Source organism: Liolophura sinensis, chromosome 8 (assembly GCF_032854445.1).
Source record: "Liolophura sinensis isolate JHLJ2023 chromosome 8, CUHK_Ljap_v2, whole genome shotgun sequence".
NCBI classification, from domain to species: Eukaryota; Metazoa; Mollusca; class Polyplacophora; order Chitonida; family Chitonidae; genus Liolophura; species Liolophura sinensis.
In genome coordinates, this window is record NC_088302.1 from 33,933,440 (window position 1) to 33,955,231 (window position 21,792).

The 21,792-nt window shown below is 38.4% G+C and overlaps 1 protein-coding gene across 1 annotated transcript in view; it reads left to right on the forward strand.

Moving 5' to 3' along the window:
- The window catches only part of LOC135473445 (myosin-IIIb-like), a 52,938-nt gene that overhangs the window by 20,672 nt on the left and 10,474 nt on the right, over nucleotides 1–21,792 (forward strand). The window contains exons 16-29 of the mRNA XM_064753296.1: nucleotides 3,140–3,207; nucleotides 4,435–4,488; nucleotides 6,487–6,606; nucleotides 9,019–9,104; nucleotides 10,416–10,511; nucleotides 11,262–11,353; nucleotides 12,612–12,776; nucleotides 14,041–14,192; nucleotides 16,150–16,391; nucleotides 18,210–18,302; nucleotides 19,526–19,643; nucleotides 20,342–20,389; nucleotides 20,933–21,016; nucleotides 21,732–21,779. Coding sequence (XP_064609366.1) covers nucleotides 3,140–3,207; nucleotides 4,435–4,488; nucleotides 6,487–6,606; nucleotides 9,019–9,104; nucleotides 10,416–10,511; nucleotides 11,262–11,353; nucleotides 12,612–12,776; nucleotides 14,041–14,192; nucleotides 16,150–16,391; nucleotides 18,210–18,302; nucleotides 19,526–19,643; nucleotides 20,342–20,389; nucleotides 20,933–21,016; nucleotides 21,732–21,779 — 1,466 coding nt within the window. The remainder of the gene's footprint in view (nucleotides 1–3,139; nucleotides 3,208–4,434; nucleotides 4,489–6,486; nucleotides 6,607–9,018; nucleotides 9,105–10,415; nucleotides 10,512–11,261; nucleotides 11,354–12,611; nucleotides 12,777–14,040; nucleotides 14,193–16,149; nucleotides 16,392–18,209; nucleotides 18,303–19,525; nucleotides 19,644–20,341; nucleotides 20,390–20,932; nucleotides 21,017–21,731; nucleotides 21,780–21,792) is intronic.

A 21,792-nucleotide genomic window follows, 5' to 3' on the forward strand; every position in this document is an offset into this window, starting at 1 on the left:
GCCTACTATGTATCGTATAAATGTAATATTTTTTTTCCTGGAATTTATAAAACTTTATGCAACGATGCTTATTCAGTTTGGGAGATGCTTATTTGCCAGACCTCGTGCTTATTTGATGGACAGATGCTTGCTTGGTATGGGAGATGCTCTTTCTGTTTGGGAGATGGTTATGTGTCAGACGTCGTGCTTATTGGATGAACAGATGGTTGCTTGGTATGGGAGATGCTTTTTCTGTTTGGGAGATGCTTATTTGTCAGACCTCGTGCTTATTTGATGGACAGATGGTTACTTGGTATGGGAGATGCTTTCTCTGTTTGGGGTATGCTTATTTGTCAGAGCTCGTGCTTATTTGACGAGCAGATGCTTGCTTGGCATGGGAGATACTTTTTCTGTTTGGGAGATGGTTATTTGTCAGACCTCGTGCTTATTTGATGAACAGATGCTTGCTTGGCATGGGAGATGCTTTTTCTGTTTGGGAGATGCTTTTTCTGTTTGGGTCATGCTTATTTGTCAGACCTCATGCTTATTTGATGGACAGATGGTTGCTTGGTATGGGGGATGCTTTTTCTGTTTGGGGTATGCTTATTTGTCAGAGCTTGTGCTTATTTGATGAACAGATGCTTGCTTGGCATGGGAGATACTTTTTCTGTTTGGGAGATGCTTATTTGTCAGACCTTGTGCTTATTTGATGGACAGATGCTTGCTTGGTATGGGAGATGCTTTTTCTGTTTGGGGTATGCTTATTTGTCAGACCTCGTGCTTATTTGATGAACAGATGGTTGCTTGGTATGGGAGATGCTTTTTCTGTTTGGGAGATGGTTATTTGTCAGACCTTGTGCTTATTTGATGGACAGATGCTTGCTTGGTATGGGAGATGCTTTTTCTGTTTGGGGTATGCTTATTTGTCAGACCTCGTGCTTATTTGATGAACAGATGCTTGCTTGGCATGGGAGATGCTTTTTCTGTTTGGGAGATGCTTTTTCTGTTTGGGAGATGGTTATTTGTCAGACCTTGTGCTTATTTGATGGACAGATGCTTGCTTGGTATGGGAGATGCTTTTTCTGTTTGGGGTATGCTTATTTGTTAGACCTCGTGCTTATTTGATGAACAGATGCTTGCTTGGCATGGGAGATGCTTTTTCTGTTTGGGAGATGCTTTTTCTGTTTGGGAGATGGTTATTTGTCAGACCTTGTGCTTATTTGATGGACAGATGCTTGCTTGGTATGGGAGATGCTTTTTCTGTTTGGGAGATGGTTATTTGTCAGACCTTGTGCTTATTTGATGAACAGATGCTTGCTTGGTATGAGAGATGCTTTTTCTGTTTGGGTGATACTTATTTGTCAGACCTCGTGCTTATTTGATGAACAGATGGTTGCTTGGTATGGGAGATGCTTTTCCTGTTTGGGAGACGGTTATTTGTCAGACCTCGTGCTTATTTGATGGACAGATGGTTGCTTGGTATGGGAGATGCTTTTCCTGTTTGGGAGATGGTTATTTGCCAGACCTTGTGCTTATTTGATGAACAGATGCTTGCTTGGTATGGGAGATGCTTGTTCTGTTTGGGAGATGGTTATTTGTCAGACCTCGTGCTTATTTGATGAACAGATGCTTGCTTGGTATGGGAGATTGTTTTTCTGTTTGGGAGATGGTTATTTGTCAGACCTCGTGCTTATTTGATGAACAGATGCTTGCTTGGTATGGGAGATGCTTTTTCTGTTTGGGAGATGGTTATTTGTCAGACCTTGTGCTTATTTGATGGACAGATGGTTGCTTGGTATGGAGATGCTTTTTCTGTTTGGGAGATGCTTATTTGTCAGACCTTGTGCTTATTTGACAAACAGATGCTTGCTTGGTATGGGAGATTCTTTTTCTGTTTGGGAGATGGTTATTTGTCAGACCTCGTGCTTATTTGATGGACAGATGGTTACTTGGTATGGGAGATGCTTTTTCTGTTTGGGAGATGGTTATTTGTCAGACCTTGTGCTTATTTGATGAACAGATGCTTGCTTGGTATGGGAGATGCTTTTTCTGTTCGGGAGATGGTTATTTGTCAGACCTCATGCTTATTTGATGGACAGATGGTTGCTTGGTATGGGAGATGCTTTTTCTGTTTGGGAGATGGTTATTTGTCAGACCTTGTGCTTATTTGATGAACAGATGGTTGCTTGGTATGGGAGATTCTTTTTCTGTTTGGGGTATGCTTATTTGTCAGACCTCGTGCTTATTTGATGGACAGATGCTTGCTTGGTATGGAGATGCTTTTTCTGTTTGGAAGATTCTTTTTCTGTTTGGGGTATGCTTATTTGTTAGACCTCATGCTTATTTGATGAACAGATGGTTGCTTGGTATAGATACTTTTTCTGTTTGGGAGAGAGTTGTTTTGGGAGATACCTATTTGGTTGGGAAGATGTTTATTTCATTTAATAGATGGAGGCCAAAGTCCAGAATTTTCCTCTTCATTGTGCATCTTCATGTGTGTTTGTACATAATTGTACAGTATGTACCAATTTTACATATATAGATGTACATGTAGTTATATAGTATTTTCAACATGTGAACAGTCATGGGTTGATTTTGTTAGTATTATTCCTGTCTGATGAAACATCTGAGTACATCTTTAAATAACGGAATACTGGTGTTAATATTTTGTTATTTTGCATGGTAAAATTCATGTTGTATTGTCAGATTTGATAATGAAAGGTCAGGGATTTTAGTTCTGATGGTAACTATGCCTTTTGTGGTAGATTTGTGAGCTTAAGTCGCGATGATGCTCGCTAACTCTGCGCTCTTTATATGTCATGTGTGTGTTGTAAGATCTGCCACCTGCGGATGGTCATGCGTTTCCCCTGGAGCTCGTTGTCTCTCACCATAATGCTGGCTGTCATTGTTTATGTATAAGTGAAATATTCACATTTAAGTGAAATTCCAGCCAAATAAATAAATAAATAAATCACATGTGGTCGAAAGAGTCACAGTAGAGTGTTCTGTGCATGTACTCTGCATGCATTTATCTTGGCAGAAAACCATATTCTTGTGGAGATTATTCTGTTAAATTTCCATGGGGTAACTTGCCTGTACTTGCAGATAAATGTATTCAGAAAACGCTGATTGTAAAAAATTGATTCATGTATTATTTCAGCTCAAATCACAAGAACTGGCAGCTTGGCTTTCCAGTCGAAAAGGACGAGAAAACTTACTGCTAAGAGGGTTAGTATGCAATATGCCCATGTGCATGTTCAATGTGAGGTACTATTTCAATACCGGTAATTGGGATCCTCCTGTGGCTATCAAATAGCAATCACAATGAAACAAGTTTGAATATTGCTTGAGAACATAGATGGATAGGTCTTAATAAAGATACAGAGATGGTCCTTATCAGTGAAAGTGATTATCATTGTTATTAAGACTTAGGACTGATTACTGAGAAAAAGCTTGATGGATAAATTGGTGACATATAGAGCACATAGAACTCTGATGAAAGGATCTTCATGATAAATTTCATAGTTACTTCTGGTCCTGCCATTAGAACTATGAATAAAGGTTGATCATGATAAATTTCGTAGTTACTTCTGATCATGCCAGTAGAACTCTGATTAAAGGTTCATTATGATAAATTTCATAGTTACTTCTAGTCCTGCCAGTAGAACTCTGATTAAAGGCTCATCATGATAAATTTCATAGTTACTTCTAGTCATGCCAGTAGAACTCTGATTAAAGGTTCATTATGATAAATTTCATAGTTACTTCTGGTCATGCCAGTAGAACTCTGATTAACGGCTCATCATGATAAATTTCATAATTACTTCTGGTCATGCCAGTAGAACTATGATTAAAGGTTGATCATGATAAATTTCATAGTTACTTCTGGTCATGCCAGTAGATCTCTGATTAAAGGTTGATCATGATAAATTTCATAGTTACTTCTAATCGTGCTAGTAGAACTGTGATTAAAGGTTGATCATGATAAATTTCATAGTTACTTCTAATCGTGCCAGTAGAACTCTGATTAAAGGTTGATCATGATAAATTTCATAGTTACTTCTAGTGATGCCAGTAGAACTCTGATTAAAGGTTGATCATGATAAATTTCATAGTTACTTATCATAGTCCTGATATTATAACCAGTAGCTGTAGCTACCAGTAGAACTCTTATCAGAAGAAAGGTGCTTTTATTTTCATTGGTTATACCTCTGGTAGGATTAAATTGGTGATCTTTATATTTTATATACTATTAGCAGAATTTTGATGAAAGATTCATAACTCTACCTCCAGCAGATATCACAAAAATAACTCTGATTATGTAACGTTGATGACTCGCATGTAGATGTACTCATGAAATGAACACTAGTAAATTCATTGAGTTGTTGCCATTAGCGTACTGTTGATGACTTACACAACCATTTGTTGATGAACAAATTTTTCCTTTTGTTTTAGCCTGTGTTGACTGGAACTTCCAAAAGCAAAATGACTGTCAGTGGCCAATTTCGGGTTAGTACTCACATACTAGCTGACTGTTTATGGGGCAAGTTTATACTTGATACAGTACCGGTTTATTTCCATTATTTAATTTAATGAATCAAACTGACCCATGAAATGAGTAGAAGATGAATGTCTTCTATTAGATTAATAGGGGATTCTTTTCAGTTAAAGAAGGTAAAATCAGTCCTCTTGTATCATGTGACCTGTGAAAAATGGTAGACAACCTTTGTTGACATTAATTTATCGATCACGTGTCCCACCGTGTTCTAGAGACACTAATAACACCTCTTTCCTTTAGAAACTTCTCAAGTTCACAAACATTCAGCTCCTCAGTTTTCTCCATTGTTTTGTCTATTTAAAATAACTTTTTGCGAAATTTTTCTCAGAGGCCTGTGTTACATTTTTGACAGGTCATGATACAGTAGGACCTTTTTTACCTTTTAATGCTAGAAGGAACTCCCCTATTATACTATTCTTGACGAAGCATTATTTATGGTTTTGCCACTTCTCTGAATGATCTAAAATTTCACCCAAACTAAGGCAGTTTCAGAGGAAATAAATATCATAAAATGTAACTTGTACTGCTGAAACTTTACTTTTTCTACTAGGAAAATCGGCCTATTTTCCAAAAAAACTGTATGATATATGGATTACATATCACTTCAATGTTGTATGTTCTATCTGTAAAGGTATTGTGACTGTTATAGCTGCATAACGTTCGCTGCATGCCTCGCTATGTGTGTAAAGTATACAAGAGTTTGCTGCGCTTTTTGTTGTCAGTTCTGTGAATACCACTCGCTCTCGAGCTGCATGCCTAAAGCCAAACAATGATGTATACATCGGGAATTAGTTTACGATAAGAGGCGTACTGTTTTGGCTAGGTGAATGAGTGAGTGCTTGGGGTTTAACATCGTACTTAACAAGTTTTCAGTCATATGACGACAAAGGAATCATTAGGGTGCATGTAATGTTGCAGGACGGATTTCCACCGCTCTTTTATCTAGTGCTGCTTCATTGAGACGCCTTACCGAAGGCAAGTAAGCCACCCTGCCCGAGCCATTATACAGATATGGGTCAAGCAGTTGTTACAATATTCCCTTCATGCTGAATGCCAAGCGAGGAAGCTGCAACTTCCTCTTTTAAAGTCTTAGGTGTGACTCGACTCAGGATTGACCCTGGATCTACTGCTCCTGAACTGGATGCTCTACCAACTGTGCCATCGGGGCCAGTTTTTAGCTAGGTTGCTCAGGGGCAATGGATTGGTATTTACATGTATCAAAAACATTGTAATTTGTTTTAATGGCTAGAAGGTAAGATTGGCCACACCGGCCAATTTCAAAATTTCTGTCATAGCGAACGGGATAGATATAAGCCACATTGTGAAAGTGTCTTGGTAGAGAGCTGGCCTGCCATCTCTCCTAGGCGAGGGCTTACAGCTGCATTGAGCGTTCCCGGTGCGAACCAACAGCCAGTCATCAATAAAGGAACTATTGGTGGAAATATCGGCGTCTCTTCATCCTTCTCACCTTCGCGGGCGACAGGGATAAAGCCCGGCTAATCACGCCGGGTTGAACCTGTACATCGGTTCTGTATATGTAACAACCCGTTCTCATTTGGCGCCATAACACAAACAAGACCAGCACACAAGCCCACTGTCGTCACCTGAGAGAGAAAGTTTACAAACATCAACATGTTTCTGAGATCAAATGAGCACTAGACTTCATTGTACGGAACCCTTGTCAGAAGTATCGATCATGTATATTTGAATACAGCTTAAAATACACATAGGTCTGCCGAGTTTCCACCCATCATAATGCTGGCTGCTGTCATATAAGTGAAATATCCTTGAGTACGGCGTAAAACACCAATCAAATAAATAAGTAAGTAAATAATATACAAAATATATTTCCTTACAAATGAGTGAAATAAATTATGAATTGGGTCAAACATTTACATGCATTGATTTGGACTGCTAATTTTGAGTCACATGCATGCATCTTTTGTTAGAATTCGCTGAAGATCCTGATGGAGAAGATGAATGCAGCCTCACCCATCTTTGTGCGCTGTCTGAAGCCTAACCAGAAGAAAGCCCCAAACATGTTTGATAGTCAGTACATGCTGGCTCAGGTAAGGGCACATTGTACTGTACTGAACAAAAAAAGACTTCAAATTTAGAGACATGAATTACGTTGAAAAATGGCAGTAGAAGGTAGTTAATATGGGCAAATACCATAATGTCCAGGTCTAACCTGATGCATCCAACCATTGCAATTGTCTGTATTGTTGGGATCTCTAATGGACAGGCCGTACGTGGGAAGGTCTGCCAAGCAAGCTGCGGATGGTCGTAGGTTTCCACCCACCTTAATGCTGGTCACCGTAGTATAAGTGAAATATTCTTGAGTATGGCGTAAAACACCAATCAAATAAATTGAATAAATAAATGTAATGGACGGGATGATGCGTGATAAGTGCACATATGTGATCTTAACATTAAGTCTGTGTTGTTGGGATCTCTAATGGGCAGGCTGATCTGTCCTATGTTCACATGTGTGATCTTAACATTAAGTCTGTGTTGTTGGGATCTCTAATGGGTAGGCTGATCTGTCCTATGTGCACATGTGTGATCTTAACATTAAGTCTGTGTTGTTGGGATCTCTAATGGGTAGGCTGATCTGTCCTATGTGCAGATGTGTGATCTTAACATTAAGTCTGTGTTGTTGGGATCTCTAATAGGTAGGCTGATCTGTCCTATGTTCACATGTGTGATCTTAACATTAAGTCTGTGTTGTTGGGATCTCTAATGGGTAGGCTGATCTGTTCTATGTTCACATGTGTGATCTTAACATTAAGTCTGTGTTGTTGGGATCTCTAATGGGTAAGCTAATCTGTCCTATGTGCACATGTGTGATCTTAACATTAAGTCTGTGTTGTTGGGATCTCTAATGGGCAGGCTGATCTGTCCTATGTTCACATGTGTGATCTTAACATTAAGTCTGTGTTGTTGGGATCTCTAATGGGTAGGCTGATCTGTCCTATGTTCACATGTGTGATCTTAACATTAAGTCTGTGTTGTTGAGATCTTTAATGGGCAGGCTGATCTGTAATATGTGCACATGTGTGATCTTAACATTAAGTCTGTGTTGTTGGGATCTCTAATGGGCAGGCTGGTCTGTCCTATGTTCACATCTGTGATCTTAACATTAAGTCTGTGTTGTTGGGATCTCTAATGGGTAGGCTGATCTGTTCTATGTTCACTTGTGTGATCTTAACATTAAGTCTGTGTTGTGGGGATCTCTAATGGGTAGGCTGATCTGTCCTATGTTCACATGTGTGATCTTAACATTAAGTCTGTGTTGTTGGGATCTCTAATGGGCAGGCTGATCTGTCCTATGTTCACTTGTGTGATCTTAACATTAAGTCTGTGTTGTTAGGATCTCTAATGGGCAGGCTGATCTGTCCTGTGTTCACATGTGTGATCTTAACATTAAGTCTGTGTTGTTGGGATCTCTAATGGGTAGGCTGATCTGTCCTATGTTCACATGTGTGATCTTAACATTAAGTCTGTGTTGTTGGGATCTCTAATGGGCAGGCTGATCTCTCCTATGTTCACAAGTGTGATCTTAACATTAAGTCTGTGTTTTTGGGATCTCTAATGGGCAGGCTAATCTGTCCTATGTTCACTTGTGTGATCTTAACATTAAGTCTGTGTTGTTGGGATCTCTAATGGGTAGGTGGATCTGTCCTATGTTCACATGTGTGATCTTAACATTAAGTCTGTGTTGTTGGGATCTCTAATGGGTAGGCTAATCTGTCCTATGTTCACATATGTGATCTTAACATTAAGTCTGTGTTGTTGGGATCTCTAATGGGCAGGCTGATCTGTCCTATGTTCACACGTGTGATCTTAACATTAAGTCTGTGTTGTTGGGATCTCTAATGGGCAGGCTGATCTGTCCTATGTTCACATGTGTGATCTTAACATTAAGTCTGTGTTGTTGGGATCTCTAATGGGTCGGTGGATCTGTCCTATGTTCACATGTGTGATCTTAACATTAAGTCTGTGTTGTTGGGATCTCTAATGGGTAGGTGGATCTGTCCTATGTTCACATGTGTGACCTTAACATTAAGTCTGTGTTGTTGGGATCTCTAATGGGTAGGCTGATCTGTCCTATGTTCACATGTGTGATCTTAACATTAAGTCTGTGTTGCTGGGATCTCTAATAGGCAGGCTGATCTGTAATATGTGCACGTGTGATCTTAACATTAAGTCTGTGTTGTGGGGATCTCTAATGGGTAGGCTGATCTGTCCTATATTCACATGTGTGATCTTAACATTAAGTCTGTGTTGTTGGGATCTCTAATGGGCAGGCTAATCTGTCCTATGTTCACATGTGTGATCTTAACATTAAGTCTGTGTTGTTGGGATCTCTGATGGGCAGGCTGATCTGTAAAGTGTGATCTTAACATTAAGTCTGTGTTGTTGGGATCTCTAATGGGCAGGCTAATCTGTAATATGTGCTCATGTGTGATCTTTTTCAGCTCTTGTACACAGGGATGCTTGAAACTGTGAAAATCAGAAGAGACGGATTTGCTGTGAGAGTTTCTTTTGAGGAGTTTGTAACAAAGTAAGTCCAAATCGTTCAGCTGATTTACTGCCTGTGGGGTTCCATGGTGACAAAAAGCGGGTGATACCACTCATGGGGCCCTTTGCACAGTTTAGTGTTTGTTGCTTGTCTTTTGCCAAAATAGTGCGCATATCTGTATGTTACATGTGGGAAAGTTTGTTGGTAACTAGGTTGGTGGTTTAAGCTTAGCACCTCCACCCCATGAAACTGACTTGCATAGTGTAAGTGAATAATTGTTGAGTATGACATTAAACAACCCAAAAAACTAAATAAATCAATAAATAAATAACAAAATGAACACATGACTGTATCTCAACATGGACATTTTCACTGCACATACAGTTGTATTTTGAAGGCAGACTGGAACGGAAATATACAATTCAGATATTTGAGACACAAAATTATCTCTGGCAGTGTTAAGAATTTTACAGGCTGATATAAAGCTGTCCACACACTACTAGGTGCACATTCTGTTATGGTGTGATGGTAAATTCATCTGGTACTTACAGGTACCTGTACACTCTAGGAATATACTGATATTGTAAATTTCAACCTTTTCAACATCTAAAGCACTTTTTTTTCAGTGGAATTTATCTAATTATTATAAAAATGACACTTTGTGTGTCACCAAAGATGCAAGCTTCATAAAACTGTGCAAATTATTTCTGTAATGACCTTAAGTTCCGCCAGTAGACTTGGAAAGTGTATCCCATGATTCATTGCATTGATTGTGGCTCTTACTAACTGTGCACCGCAGAAGAGCATTGGGGGTGGACAGGGGATTAAATGGACCTGAATGTAATAAACAAGCTCACGCTTCACTGAGCAGTGAGTCTATGCTCCTACCATCAACAGTTCATGTTTTCTTCAGTTTTAATCATGATGAATTTAGTAAATATATGCTTACTTCACAACAGGTGGACATTGAAATGTTTTATGATCGCCATTTTATGATGAATGATATAGAGGTGCATGTAAAAATAATATACAGGAATATAATTTATTTATTTATTTATTTGATCAGTGTTTTATGCCATACTCATTAAAGAATATTTCACTGGTGGGTCCGAACAACTGGGGAGGAAGCCACAACCATCTGTAGGTTGCAGGCAGATTTTCCTGTGTGGAACTGAGCATGAACTGGACTTGAACTCACATATGCTAACTGTAAGGACACACAGGTATATAGTATGGTGTGTATTAAAATGTAAATTTTATGGACTCGTTAATATAAAGAAATATTGTTCAATTAAAAAACAAAGAAAGAAATTGTAAACTTGACCTTTCTTGGTGAAACGTTTGGTTGATCAGGTACAATCTGCTGGTGTCCTCTCCAAACCTGGCTGTGACGGCAGAGTCCTGTCAGAAGATCCTTACAGCGAGTGGCCTCAGTGGGGCACATGTCGGGTAAGAATGGATATTTATGTGTTACAATATGCACACAAATACATGCACAAACATTTACAGTTTTTAGGTATGGTACATGTGTTCAAATAAAATGTTTTCAGGTAAAAGCTAGCTTCATGACGAAATGTACATGTAGCTTTAAATTAAGGCACATGTTACAGCTCCTTTAGGTACTTGTAGCTCTGTACTAAACTTTGATATAACTCCATTTAACAGGAACATGTATTTTCGCAAGGTACACATACCGGCGGAAAGATACACATACTGGTGAAAGGTACACGTACCGGTGAAAGGTACATGTACATGTGTTGATATACATACATACAAACATAATGCACATGTACGTACTGCTCCTTAAGGCACATGTACGTACTGCTCCTTAAGGCACATGTACGTACTGCTCCTTAAGGCACATGTATGTACTGCTCCTTAAGGCACATGTACGTACTGCTCCTTAAGGCACATGTATGTACTGCTCCTTAAGGCAACATGTACGTACTGCTCCTTAAGGCACATGTTTAGCTCAATAATAGGGAACATGACGTAACTGTATGTTATATTCTTCTGTTTCTTATCCTTGGATTAAACAAGTTTTCAGGGTCTTTTTCCCTATCAGAACACTTTGCCATTTTGCTAAATATTTAGTGTTGTCGTTCTGTTTAGTAAATAAATAAAACAGTTTGTCTTCCTGGACACAGTAAGCATGTAATGAAAAGACAAAATGACTTGTATTTATGGTTTTATTTGCAGTAAAACTAAAGTCTTTCTGAGAAGTCACCATGTTGACACACTGAGTGAAAAGATGCACAAACTGGACCAATCTGCCATAAAGATTCAGAAAGGTATGCATACAACATGTGTACATCAGGTCCTGTTATCATCATGGTTAGTTGAAGAATATTTTCAGGTCAGGTCAGGTGTCAGAGCTTAGATTAGATTCTGTTTTATAATTATGAGCTTAACTCTTGATCATGCCAAAATTAGCCAGTCCCAAATGACAATGAACCTGTCAGTGAAGTAAAATGTCCTCTTTCTCATATGCATACAGAAATAAATCTTGGGAATTCAAATCAGGAAGATAAAGTTGGCTTGCAAATAGACAGAGCCCCACAGGTCCATCGGCATGTTCTATAAAATTCCGGGGGTTGCATGTTAGAATTCTGCTCTGGATGTTTTGTGTGCACTTTTAAGTTAGTAGATTTGTTAAAGGAAAAAACCTCTAAAAATTGATGTAGGCATAATTTAATAGACCACTTAAAACTATGCATAAATATACTTTCATTTATTGTTTTAGATATATGTGAAAAGCGTTTGTTCAGATATTTGAATTCTAAGGTGAGCTTTATTGGCCATACTCTCAGAGTTTAGGAAGCGGAAGTTTTTCAAACGCTAATCATGACACTGAATGTTGGAATAACTCTTTTTACCCATGAGAAAAATATTACTGAAATAATGTTACAGAGAATTCCTTCCTTCTAGTGAACATCAAGGAAAAAAGGTTATGTGACGTCAGCATTCCTAGATGCTGGCAAGATGGCTTATAAGCACACCATAGTTATCAAATATTTGAATGTCTTTCAACACTCTTAAAAAAATCTGGAAAAATAAATAATAGTATTATTACACTTAGCTTTCAGTTGTCTTTATGATGAACCTCACTTCATATTTTAGCTTTCTTTTACTCTAAGTATGTGTACCCAGGGCATGGCGGGGGTTCCTCGGGGCTCTTCGACCCTTAAAGCTGATCATTCTGTAGTACACCATTACACACCAAGCAAAAGAAACAAGTCTAAGCTCTTTTTGCGATTGAGAGCCCGAAACTTGGATTAATAAAGTTTCTTCCCATGTCCAATATAAACTGACATTCTGTAGCTTTATATTGTCAGAAACATCAAATTCATTGTGTCACAATTCATATGTGTTGACGCTGCACTCTTTGTGATGTCCATTTAAGCTGACATTTCAATGCATTATTTAGTTCAGATCACAGGTGTGCTTATTATTTTACACCCATAAACTATGGCATATGCTGGGTGACACGTTTATGCCATTCAGAATTTGTATCAGGCCTATTTCTCTGTTACATGTGAATCACTACAGTTGTTCGTGGCCACAAGGACAGAAAATGGGTGAAGAAAATCAAAGAGGATGTCAGGGAGCGTGAAAGAAAAGTAGCAGAGATGTTGCAGCAGGTGGAGGAATTGGGACAATCACTTGTTCGTCAACAGGAGGTGCTATGTCAGGCAGACAAGGAGGCAGCTAAAGGTATTTGTTAAAATAGTTAGACTCGTGATTGTGGGTATTTGGCATTTTACAGTGGTGGATCTTTGCGCATTGCCATAGCTTCTGTACATTGCTACTAAGATCATTTTCTTTTGTTCTCAGTTGTTTCAATGAAATCAATAATCAGCAAATCAAATCAAGAATTTTATTTGGAATCTGAAGTCTAATTGACTAACATAGCCTGTGGATGGTTGTAGGTTTCTGAGCCCAGTTTTCTTCCATTGTAATGCTGGACATTGTCAAATAAATTATATTGTCTTGAGTATGGCATGAAACACCAATTGAATGAGTAGATACATAAATAAATACATAAATAAAATGAATTGACCCGTGGCTGCTGTGAATCAAAATAATCTCGCCTACCGCAACTGCCAGTCAAAATTCTACTTCAGCCAATTAGAAAACTTTAAAAAATATTACTTGACACCACTTTCTCTTCTTGTCAACTTAATAGCTCCTAAAGCAATAAAGTTTGAAACAGAATACGTTTTGTGAGCCTTGTTATCATTGTCCAAGTGTTGTTTAAACAAGCAAAGTGGTTTGGAGGTAGACGTACATCTAGTCTTTCATGGTCTTTCTTTCCTCTTTTTAGGTGGCGTGCCCTTTAAGTTGAGGTCATCCTCATTGTATTTACTTTATCACTTACTTAAAGCATGCATGAAAGGATACTGTAAAACTAAGAGTATAGAATTAAGGACAATAAGACTTGGCGAAAAAAATAGAAAAAAATTTTCATTTTTGATTTTTTAAGCCCTATATTTTGTGCATATTTTCTGTTAATGGTTGAAATATTTGAAAATGACATTTTCGATGAACATACTGGGAACACAGAACCAGCTAAGTGCCCTCAATTCAGGCTCTCCCCTCAACAAAGTTAAGCAGGGTACATGCACTTCTTTTCCGGAGCGACTGCAGGGGACTGAGGGAAACTGTACAAAGTTGAGAAGTTATTTTGTACTTTTCTGGTAAGGCAAAATATAACATCATACACTCTGTATTAAGAAATAAAAACCCATGCTGGCTTCCCCTCCAGCCAAAAGTGGGAAGGTCTATCAGCAACCTACAGATGGTCATGTGTTTCCCCTGAGCATTGCCCAGTTTCCTCAAACCATAATGCTGGTTGTAGTTGTATAAGTGAAATATTCTTGAGCATGGCGTAAAACATCAATCAAATAAATAAATACATGTAAATAAATAAATAAAAACCAATTATTTCACGTATACCTTTAACCAATGCGTTTTACAGTGGAGAAGTTGTCAAAAGCAGCTCCCCCATCACCCCTGCCGTCACCACAGCAGCCAGAGCCACCTGCCCCTCATCATAATATCCTCTCTCCGGAGAAAATAGATGGTTCATTCAGATCAAGCAGTGGATCATCAATCAGTGAACATACACAGGTATTGAAGGTTAAGCACTTTCAGGAGGAGGTATTAATTATAAACATAGGTTCTCTTCTTTGTAGAATCAATCAGTGGATATGGTGGGTGGTCATGAGGATTAGGGGTTTCAAGGGGCAGGTATTATTAAAAGTTGTTCTCTCCTTTTTTAGAATGGAATTGCAGTCATGGATCCAGAGAATTTTGTATTTGGGCTAAAGGATTAGGGGTTTCAAGGGGCAGATATTATTAAAAGTTGTTCTCTCCTTTTTTAGAATGGAATAGCAGTCATGGATCCAGAGAATGTTGTATTTGGGCTAAAGGATTAGGGGTTTCAAGGGGCAGATATTATTAAAAGTTGTTCTCTCCTTTTTTAGAATACAATAGCAGTCATGGATCCAGAGAATGTTGTATTTGGCCTAAAATTTGGCATATTTAAATCAAATACATTTTTAAAAGCAAATTTTATTACCAGGTCACTGGTAATAAAATACAATTTGGTGCTGATTCCAAACTTCCCAATTTCCCAGTAGAACAGGACTCTACCTGCTGGTATGCAGGTAACCAATAAATCCCCCACGTGGCATTTTCTGATTTCATTGAGTTAATGATTGCCAGGGGTTTAAAGTCGTACTTAACAAAGTTGCAGCTTCCCCGCTTGGCGTTCAGCATTAAGGGGATAGTGCAACGACTGGTTGATCCGGATCAGCATAATGGCTATGGTGGGCAGCTTACTTGCCTTCAGTTAGTCGTCTCAGTGAAGCAGCACCAGATAAAAGAGCGGTGGAAATCCGCCCTGCAACAAGGAGGCACATTACACATACATGCGCTCTAAGGACTCCTACGTGGTCAGATGACTGACCCATGGCATGTGTAACTGATGCAACTTTCCATGTGTGATATACAGATATTCACATGGCATGTTTAACTGATGCAACTTTCCATGTGTGATATACAGATATTCATATGGCATGTGTAACTGATGCAACTTTCCATGTGTTATATACAGATATTCACATGGCATGTGTAACTGATGCAACTTTCCATGTGTGATATACAGATATTCACATGGCATATGTAACTGATGCAACTTCCCATGTGTGATATACAGATATTCACATGGCATGTGTAACTGATGCAACTTTCCTTGTGTGATATACAGATATTCACACAATACTGGTGGAAGACAAGTTGCAGCCATTTTAAAGTGAATTTAAAATCCACTTTGTCGACATATGGGATTTTTGAATTCAGTGATTAAACGTTGAGGCAGGTAAAGATCAGAAATTGTTGAAAGTAGACTTCAACATTTAATTTTATTGAACTACATCGAGTTGAAACTCGATAGAAAGAATTTAATCATTACTTTGGAGCATCACCGCACCTGATGTTGACTTTCATTCACAGTTGTATTAGCGGTTGTTTGTTTGCCAAACAAGCAACTGACAAATAACTGACAAATATTAAAACAACCAAATTGTGGTAGCTGTCATGGTATCATGAGTAACCCATACCCACGATGTGAAGCCAGCGAAGTAGGATGGAAAGTTAAGATGACAGTGTACCATATGTTTAATAAGTATCTAGCTGGATTGTTATAGTTGAAGGTTCTTGAATTTGGACTGGATTGGGGTACTTGAAAGTTCTTAAAAATTTGGTCCTTAAATTAATGGTGCTGTGCGGACCTTAGAGTTGTTAAACTGCGCAAACAGCCATAAGGGCATCGTTGCATGACCTCTTATTGTCACCAAGCCTCCACAAACAGTGATAGTGGGTGAATGCGTAATTTGTCTATCCAAGGTCTGAGCTTGGATAGGCCCTTATGGCATTTCAACAACCTTAAGGTTTCTTCTAGACTAGAATGAAAATTCCCTATAGCCTAAAGGTGGATAGCACTATGTATACTCCACTCTGGTACAACATCTTGTAGGTTATCTTCAGTAACAGTTTCGTGAGTGAATCTATATTATCCACCCAGTTAAAGGTGAGAAACCCGATGAGTGATGATGGAGAATCGTCTGTGGGCTCTGAAGCTCTGTTCGACTCCAATGGAGATTTCTCCTCTGACGATGACTTCAGCCAGCCCCTCGAATCCGAGGATGCAGTCTACAGCTCCACACCCGTGTCTGTGTATGGATGGTTCAAGGAGACCCAGACCAGATACCTTCTCCAGGTCACCGGCACCTTCCCAGAGTGGTTCCATGGAATCATCTCCAGAAGGTCAGTCAAAGGTCATTTGAATATCACAGAGGCAGGTTTGACTGGCATAATGTCTTGTTTTCAGCCAATTAAAAGAGTTGAACGTTGGATAATTCATCTTGTAATAATCAAACACGATAATGTCATGTGCAAACCTACAGTTCAGATACATGTATTTAAACAAAACATTTTTATTAATTTAATGCCTTATTGCCACCCTTGCCATCCTTACACTAGAACTACCTGCTTACATGTACTTGTGTGACAAGCAGTTAGATTGGTTGTTTTTGAAGTGAAATAATTAAAAATGCAACAAATTAATAACATTTTGGTGACATTAGGGTAATAGAATTAAGCATTTGCCTTTCATTTATTTATATTAAGGCCTAAAGTATTTTTAGCCAGTTTGTAAACATGCCTAGGGTCAGCTCATCTTCAACATGCAAAGGGTCAATCTGACCTAAGCATATATGTAAGTCACATGATGAATGTAACTGGCCCTTCCAAAGTCTAGTCTAAAAGTTAAGCGACCTTAGTTTGGGCAAATCATGAAAAGTCTTCAACTGACTTTTTCATTTGGCCTAAATAGATGAACACTTTGTACTGAAGGTAGTTATAAAAATGAAATGTTCTAGTGTTTTTAGTAAGTTTGTAGTTTATATGTTTAATGTTTAGTTTGTTTATAATTGTAGTTATTACTAATTGTAGTTATTACTAAGTGTAGCTATTACTAATTGTAGTTATTACTAAATTGTTGTCCTCGCCAGAACTTTTACTTATTATGCATCGTTACTATTCATGTTTGAGAAAAATCAGTTCATGGTGGAGCTACCGGAACACAAATGTATAGCCTCAGATGATGTACACATACAGCATCCTTAGCTTCTACAGTGTCGCTTGTACGCACGCAGTTCATTGCACAGTCAATACTGCTCTGTTGCGTCCACACAGTACTAGTCTGCCTTGAAGTCTACATGCAGACTTTGCAGGTTTATCTTCAAACTCCACACACCGGCCCGGATAGCACAGTTGGTAGAGCGTCCGCTTCGGGATCGGTAGATCCAGGATCAATCCTTGATCGAGTCACACCTAAGACTTTAAAAGAGGAAGTTGTAACTTCCTCGCTTGGCGTTCAGCAGGAAGGGGATAGTGCAACGACTGGTTGACCCGTATCAGTATAATGGCTCAGGCGGGGCGGCTTACTTGCCTTCGGTAAGTCGTCTCAGTGAAGCAGAACTAAATAAAAGAGCGGTGGAAATCCGTCCTGCAACAAGGAGGCACATTACACGTACATGCACCCTAATGATTCCTTCGTCGTCATATGACTGAAAAAATGTTGAGTACGACGTTAAACTCCAAACACTCAAACTCCACAACTATGATAATTGACGAACTGTCCTCAAATCTAATAGTTGCTGCATCATAGTTGTGGCTGCTCCTGTCCGGCCTTGGCGTTATAGTCAGGGCTGTTGATGTACTCCATTTCGGTTTTCAAAATCATGCAGTCTTAGTGTCACAGTGTGGACTGTACAAATGTTCGTGTCCAGCACAGACGTCTTAGCCTGAGCTGTTGATGTTCATTTTCTACATGTATTTGGCTTCAAGACATTAGACAGCTGTAGTGTTATAGTGTCAGCTGTCATTTCCATTTTGACGTAATAGTCACAGTTAGGGCAATTTCAATTTTGTACTGAAATGTCTTCCTTGTGTACAGCTTCTTTCGACAATCTTGGATTATGCCCCTTATGCCAGTTAAATTTACTGAAGTCTAAATCTGCCTTGGCGTTGTTTTAAATTGTTTTTTCTTTCTTTTTTTTTTTTTTCTTTTTTTTTTTGCAGGCACGCAGAATATCTGCTGAACAAACTTGGTGCCATAGGCGGCTTCCTTCTACGGGTTAGCCAGACTAAGTTTTCTTATTGCCTCTCCTTCAAGTGAGTAAGCCTGTATATGAATGAGTAAATGATTACATTTTAACGCCACGTTAGCAACTTTTTAGCCATATAGTGACGAAATATGTGTATTTGATTGTTGTTTTTTACGCTGTACTCAAGAATATTTCAGTTATACGACGGCAGCCAGCATTATGGTGGGCAGATACCGGGCACAGCCCGGGGGAAACCCATGACCATCCGCAGGTTCCTGGGAGACTGAAATATGTATATGCATTCAGCGAATATATATGTATGTGTTTTATAGGAAATGTCAATCAAGTGAGAACTAATTGATACATGACGAGGAACTCACTTCGTTTGATATCAACATTGTTTTCGGCATTATTTTTCATGATGTAAGGGGTTAATCACCATTTAACAGGCCAGTTTTAAGTGCTGTCATATTTATAATGCTGGATTGCCCTTGATTACCAGGCTGCATTAAGATACTTCAGACTGGGCACCTTTTCATGCCTATCCTGTAACCAGTTTACAATGCTGACAATTGATCTTCAGGTTAGGAACAATATATGTAGCTTATTTTCTCATGTCTGTTTATTAGCATGTATTTAAAGTTATCTAGAGACTGAAAAAGATAAGTGAAGTCTGGCCAGTTGCATGGTTCATTGCCACATTATATGTGCATATAAATTATCCCTAACTTCGAATTTCATCAAAATCACATTTTTGCAGCCATCATAAAGTTCAAACTAATTTTCAGGAATTTTGGTTTAAGGTCAGTGTCAACATACCAATAATTCTTCATATATCACTGCTCAAATGGTCAGGATTCACCTTTTTTGTAGAATATCTCTGTGTGTGTCACCATGTTTTCCGTCGGTGGCTAGACATTTTTAAAGGTGACATCATCTATGACCCTGCTGGGAAAGCGGGAGCATCTATGCACCACACCCCCATCCAATTTAAGCTCTTCTCTCTACCCTTGTTTGTCGTAGTACTTCAAGAGGTTTTCATCAGTTTTCATCAGTTTTCATCATGATAACAGTTATCATCAGCTATTTAATTTCCAGACAGACCAGTGGGGCCTTAAGGAAATTCGTTTAAAGCCATTTTTATACCCTTCAGCTTTTTTCACTTTTATAAGTTAGGACACATACTAAATTGCTTACCAAGAAATAAGAACAAAACATTTCATGTGATCATACAGAGAGTGTTCACCCTGACATCAAATTTTGATAGTACATGTGATTTTTTGTGATCAGGGCAGAAGATCGTTGTCGTCATTACATGGTGGAGCAGTTGTATAACGGAAAGTTTATCATCATCGGCGAAGCAAAGACCCACTCGTCCCTTACAAGTTTGGTAAAGTATTACCAGATGGTAAGTCTGCAGGGCAAAGTTCCTGAAGAGCTGTTAAAGGATACTTGAAAAGGAATTCTGATATGAAGATCATTATGGTTTTATGGGACATTTTTATGAAGAAAATTGTGTCAAAATGATCGAAAGTTTTTGTTTTTGAGGCATATAAGATGATCTCTTATACTACAACCCTTGACTGTTTTTCTGATATTACATGAAAAGATATTGGAAGGCTGTAAATCTCATGTTAGACTGCCTTTAGTGTGCATGCAAATGCTTGATGGATAGAATGGTGAGTCTATTATAAAACAGGATGTTGTTTTTGTTGACAAAAATGAATGGAGAGATACCACACGCCAACGTCTTGAGACATCGTTAATTTCACCCTTGGGGAAAGATATTGTGACAACATGACATCACAAAAAGCTTAAACATATGTAACCAGTATATGGTGGACGATTTGCTGCTTTGTATTTTGTTACCAGTGAGGGTAATTACATCGCACATATGTACATGTACTAACAAGTGTGTAGCAGACAAGGGGAAATGAGCCATTATTGAAGATTGAAAAAACGCGATACCTACAAATGTTTTCACCGTTCACACCACTTCCATTAATTCCATTAGCAGCAATTGCTATCAATTTGATACTCGTTAGAACTGAAATCAGTGACCATATAATCTGGTAGCAATAAATTTAAACTTTTTTAATATTTCAGAATAAAATATCAAACTGGGATGGGTTTTTGACAGTACCATGTGGACAGGTAAATATTATGGTACCACTTTTTTTTAAAAAACACAATCTTTCATAAAATCATGTCAGCTCCTGTATTTATGCAAATAGTGATGACAGTGCACCTTTGTTTGTCTTAGAACTTTGAGAGGATTTTTGTATAAATTTGGCTGACCAGGCTATACACGTTTATCTTTACCTATAAATGAACCTTTGGAGAATGAGTTTTGTAGTGTTTTGTTTTCCTTGAACAAAAGTATAGCTGTTTTGTCATGTTATGCTCTCTGAATGCTTTCTGGACTTTCTTTGTTCAAAAGTGGTTGTTTATTGTGCGTTGAAACTAAGTAAACGGTTTTAGCAAGACAAGCTACAGAAAAAAAGTTTGAATATTGGGCCATTTTGTTCATTTTCAAGAGAACGATGGCCAGGTTTCGTTCTCTTGTGGGCTTTTGACCTATCTATTATTGTGATGGGTTAACCGTTTTGGGACATTTATTACATGACCAAAACTTCCAGGATGTTTGTTCCAGTTGATACGTGTATTTTAGTGGGCAATTTCATGTATCTTTGATAGGAATTCAAAGATCAGAAGGACTATGACGACTTGGTGGATCAGCAAATGATTGCTGTCATCTTGAAAAGCCTCAGGAGAAGACCTGTGAGTATTTTTATACATACATGTATATGTATATATGAGTGCATAGTGGGACAGATTTCACAAAACCATTACTGACATCAGTCAAAATTTGAAATTTGATCTTAAAGCTTATTTTGAGGAATTTAATATTTTCACCGCCTCATTAAGCTGAGAAATGTGTCAAAATTTCAACTTTCGGCACCAAATAATAAGGTTTAAGACAAGGTTATAAACTTTGGCATAAGTCAGATATGGCATTGTTTAATAAGCCAATGATTCTTATTCCCTGGGTCATATTAGCTTGGGTGATTGATTGATGTATATTATGGTATATGCTGTCCAGTTGCAACACCACTAAACAAAGGGGTTGATGGTCAATGTTTGGTGCAGTGTGTTTAGTCTTAATGTAATATCGAACAAATCAAAAATGTTCTAATGCCTGCAATCACAGAGGCAACAGTTGCCAGTGCACAAAATCGCTGTTGCTAAAGCTGGCACACTACACCACCACTGGCAGTGACCAGCATCAGAATGACCTAGTGTGTCATGGGCTTTAGACATGTGATTTATTATTGTGATGTCATGTTAAAGTGATGTACCCATTCTTAGTCCATGCATGATCACTTCAATATTACAGAATTATCAGTGAAATGCTTGGAAAAAAATGCCATTGCTATTGTCAGTCTGCTACTTCAGTTCTACATGTACTTAACTAGTTTTTTTTTTCCCTTCAAAGGACACTATACCGAAAACCACACAGGATGATGGGGAGTACTTAGTGCCAGTAAGTTGATCTG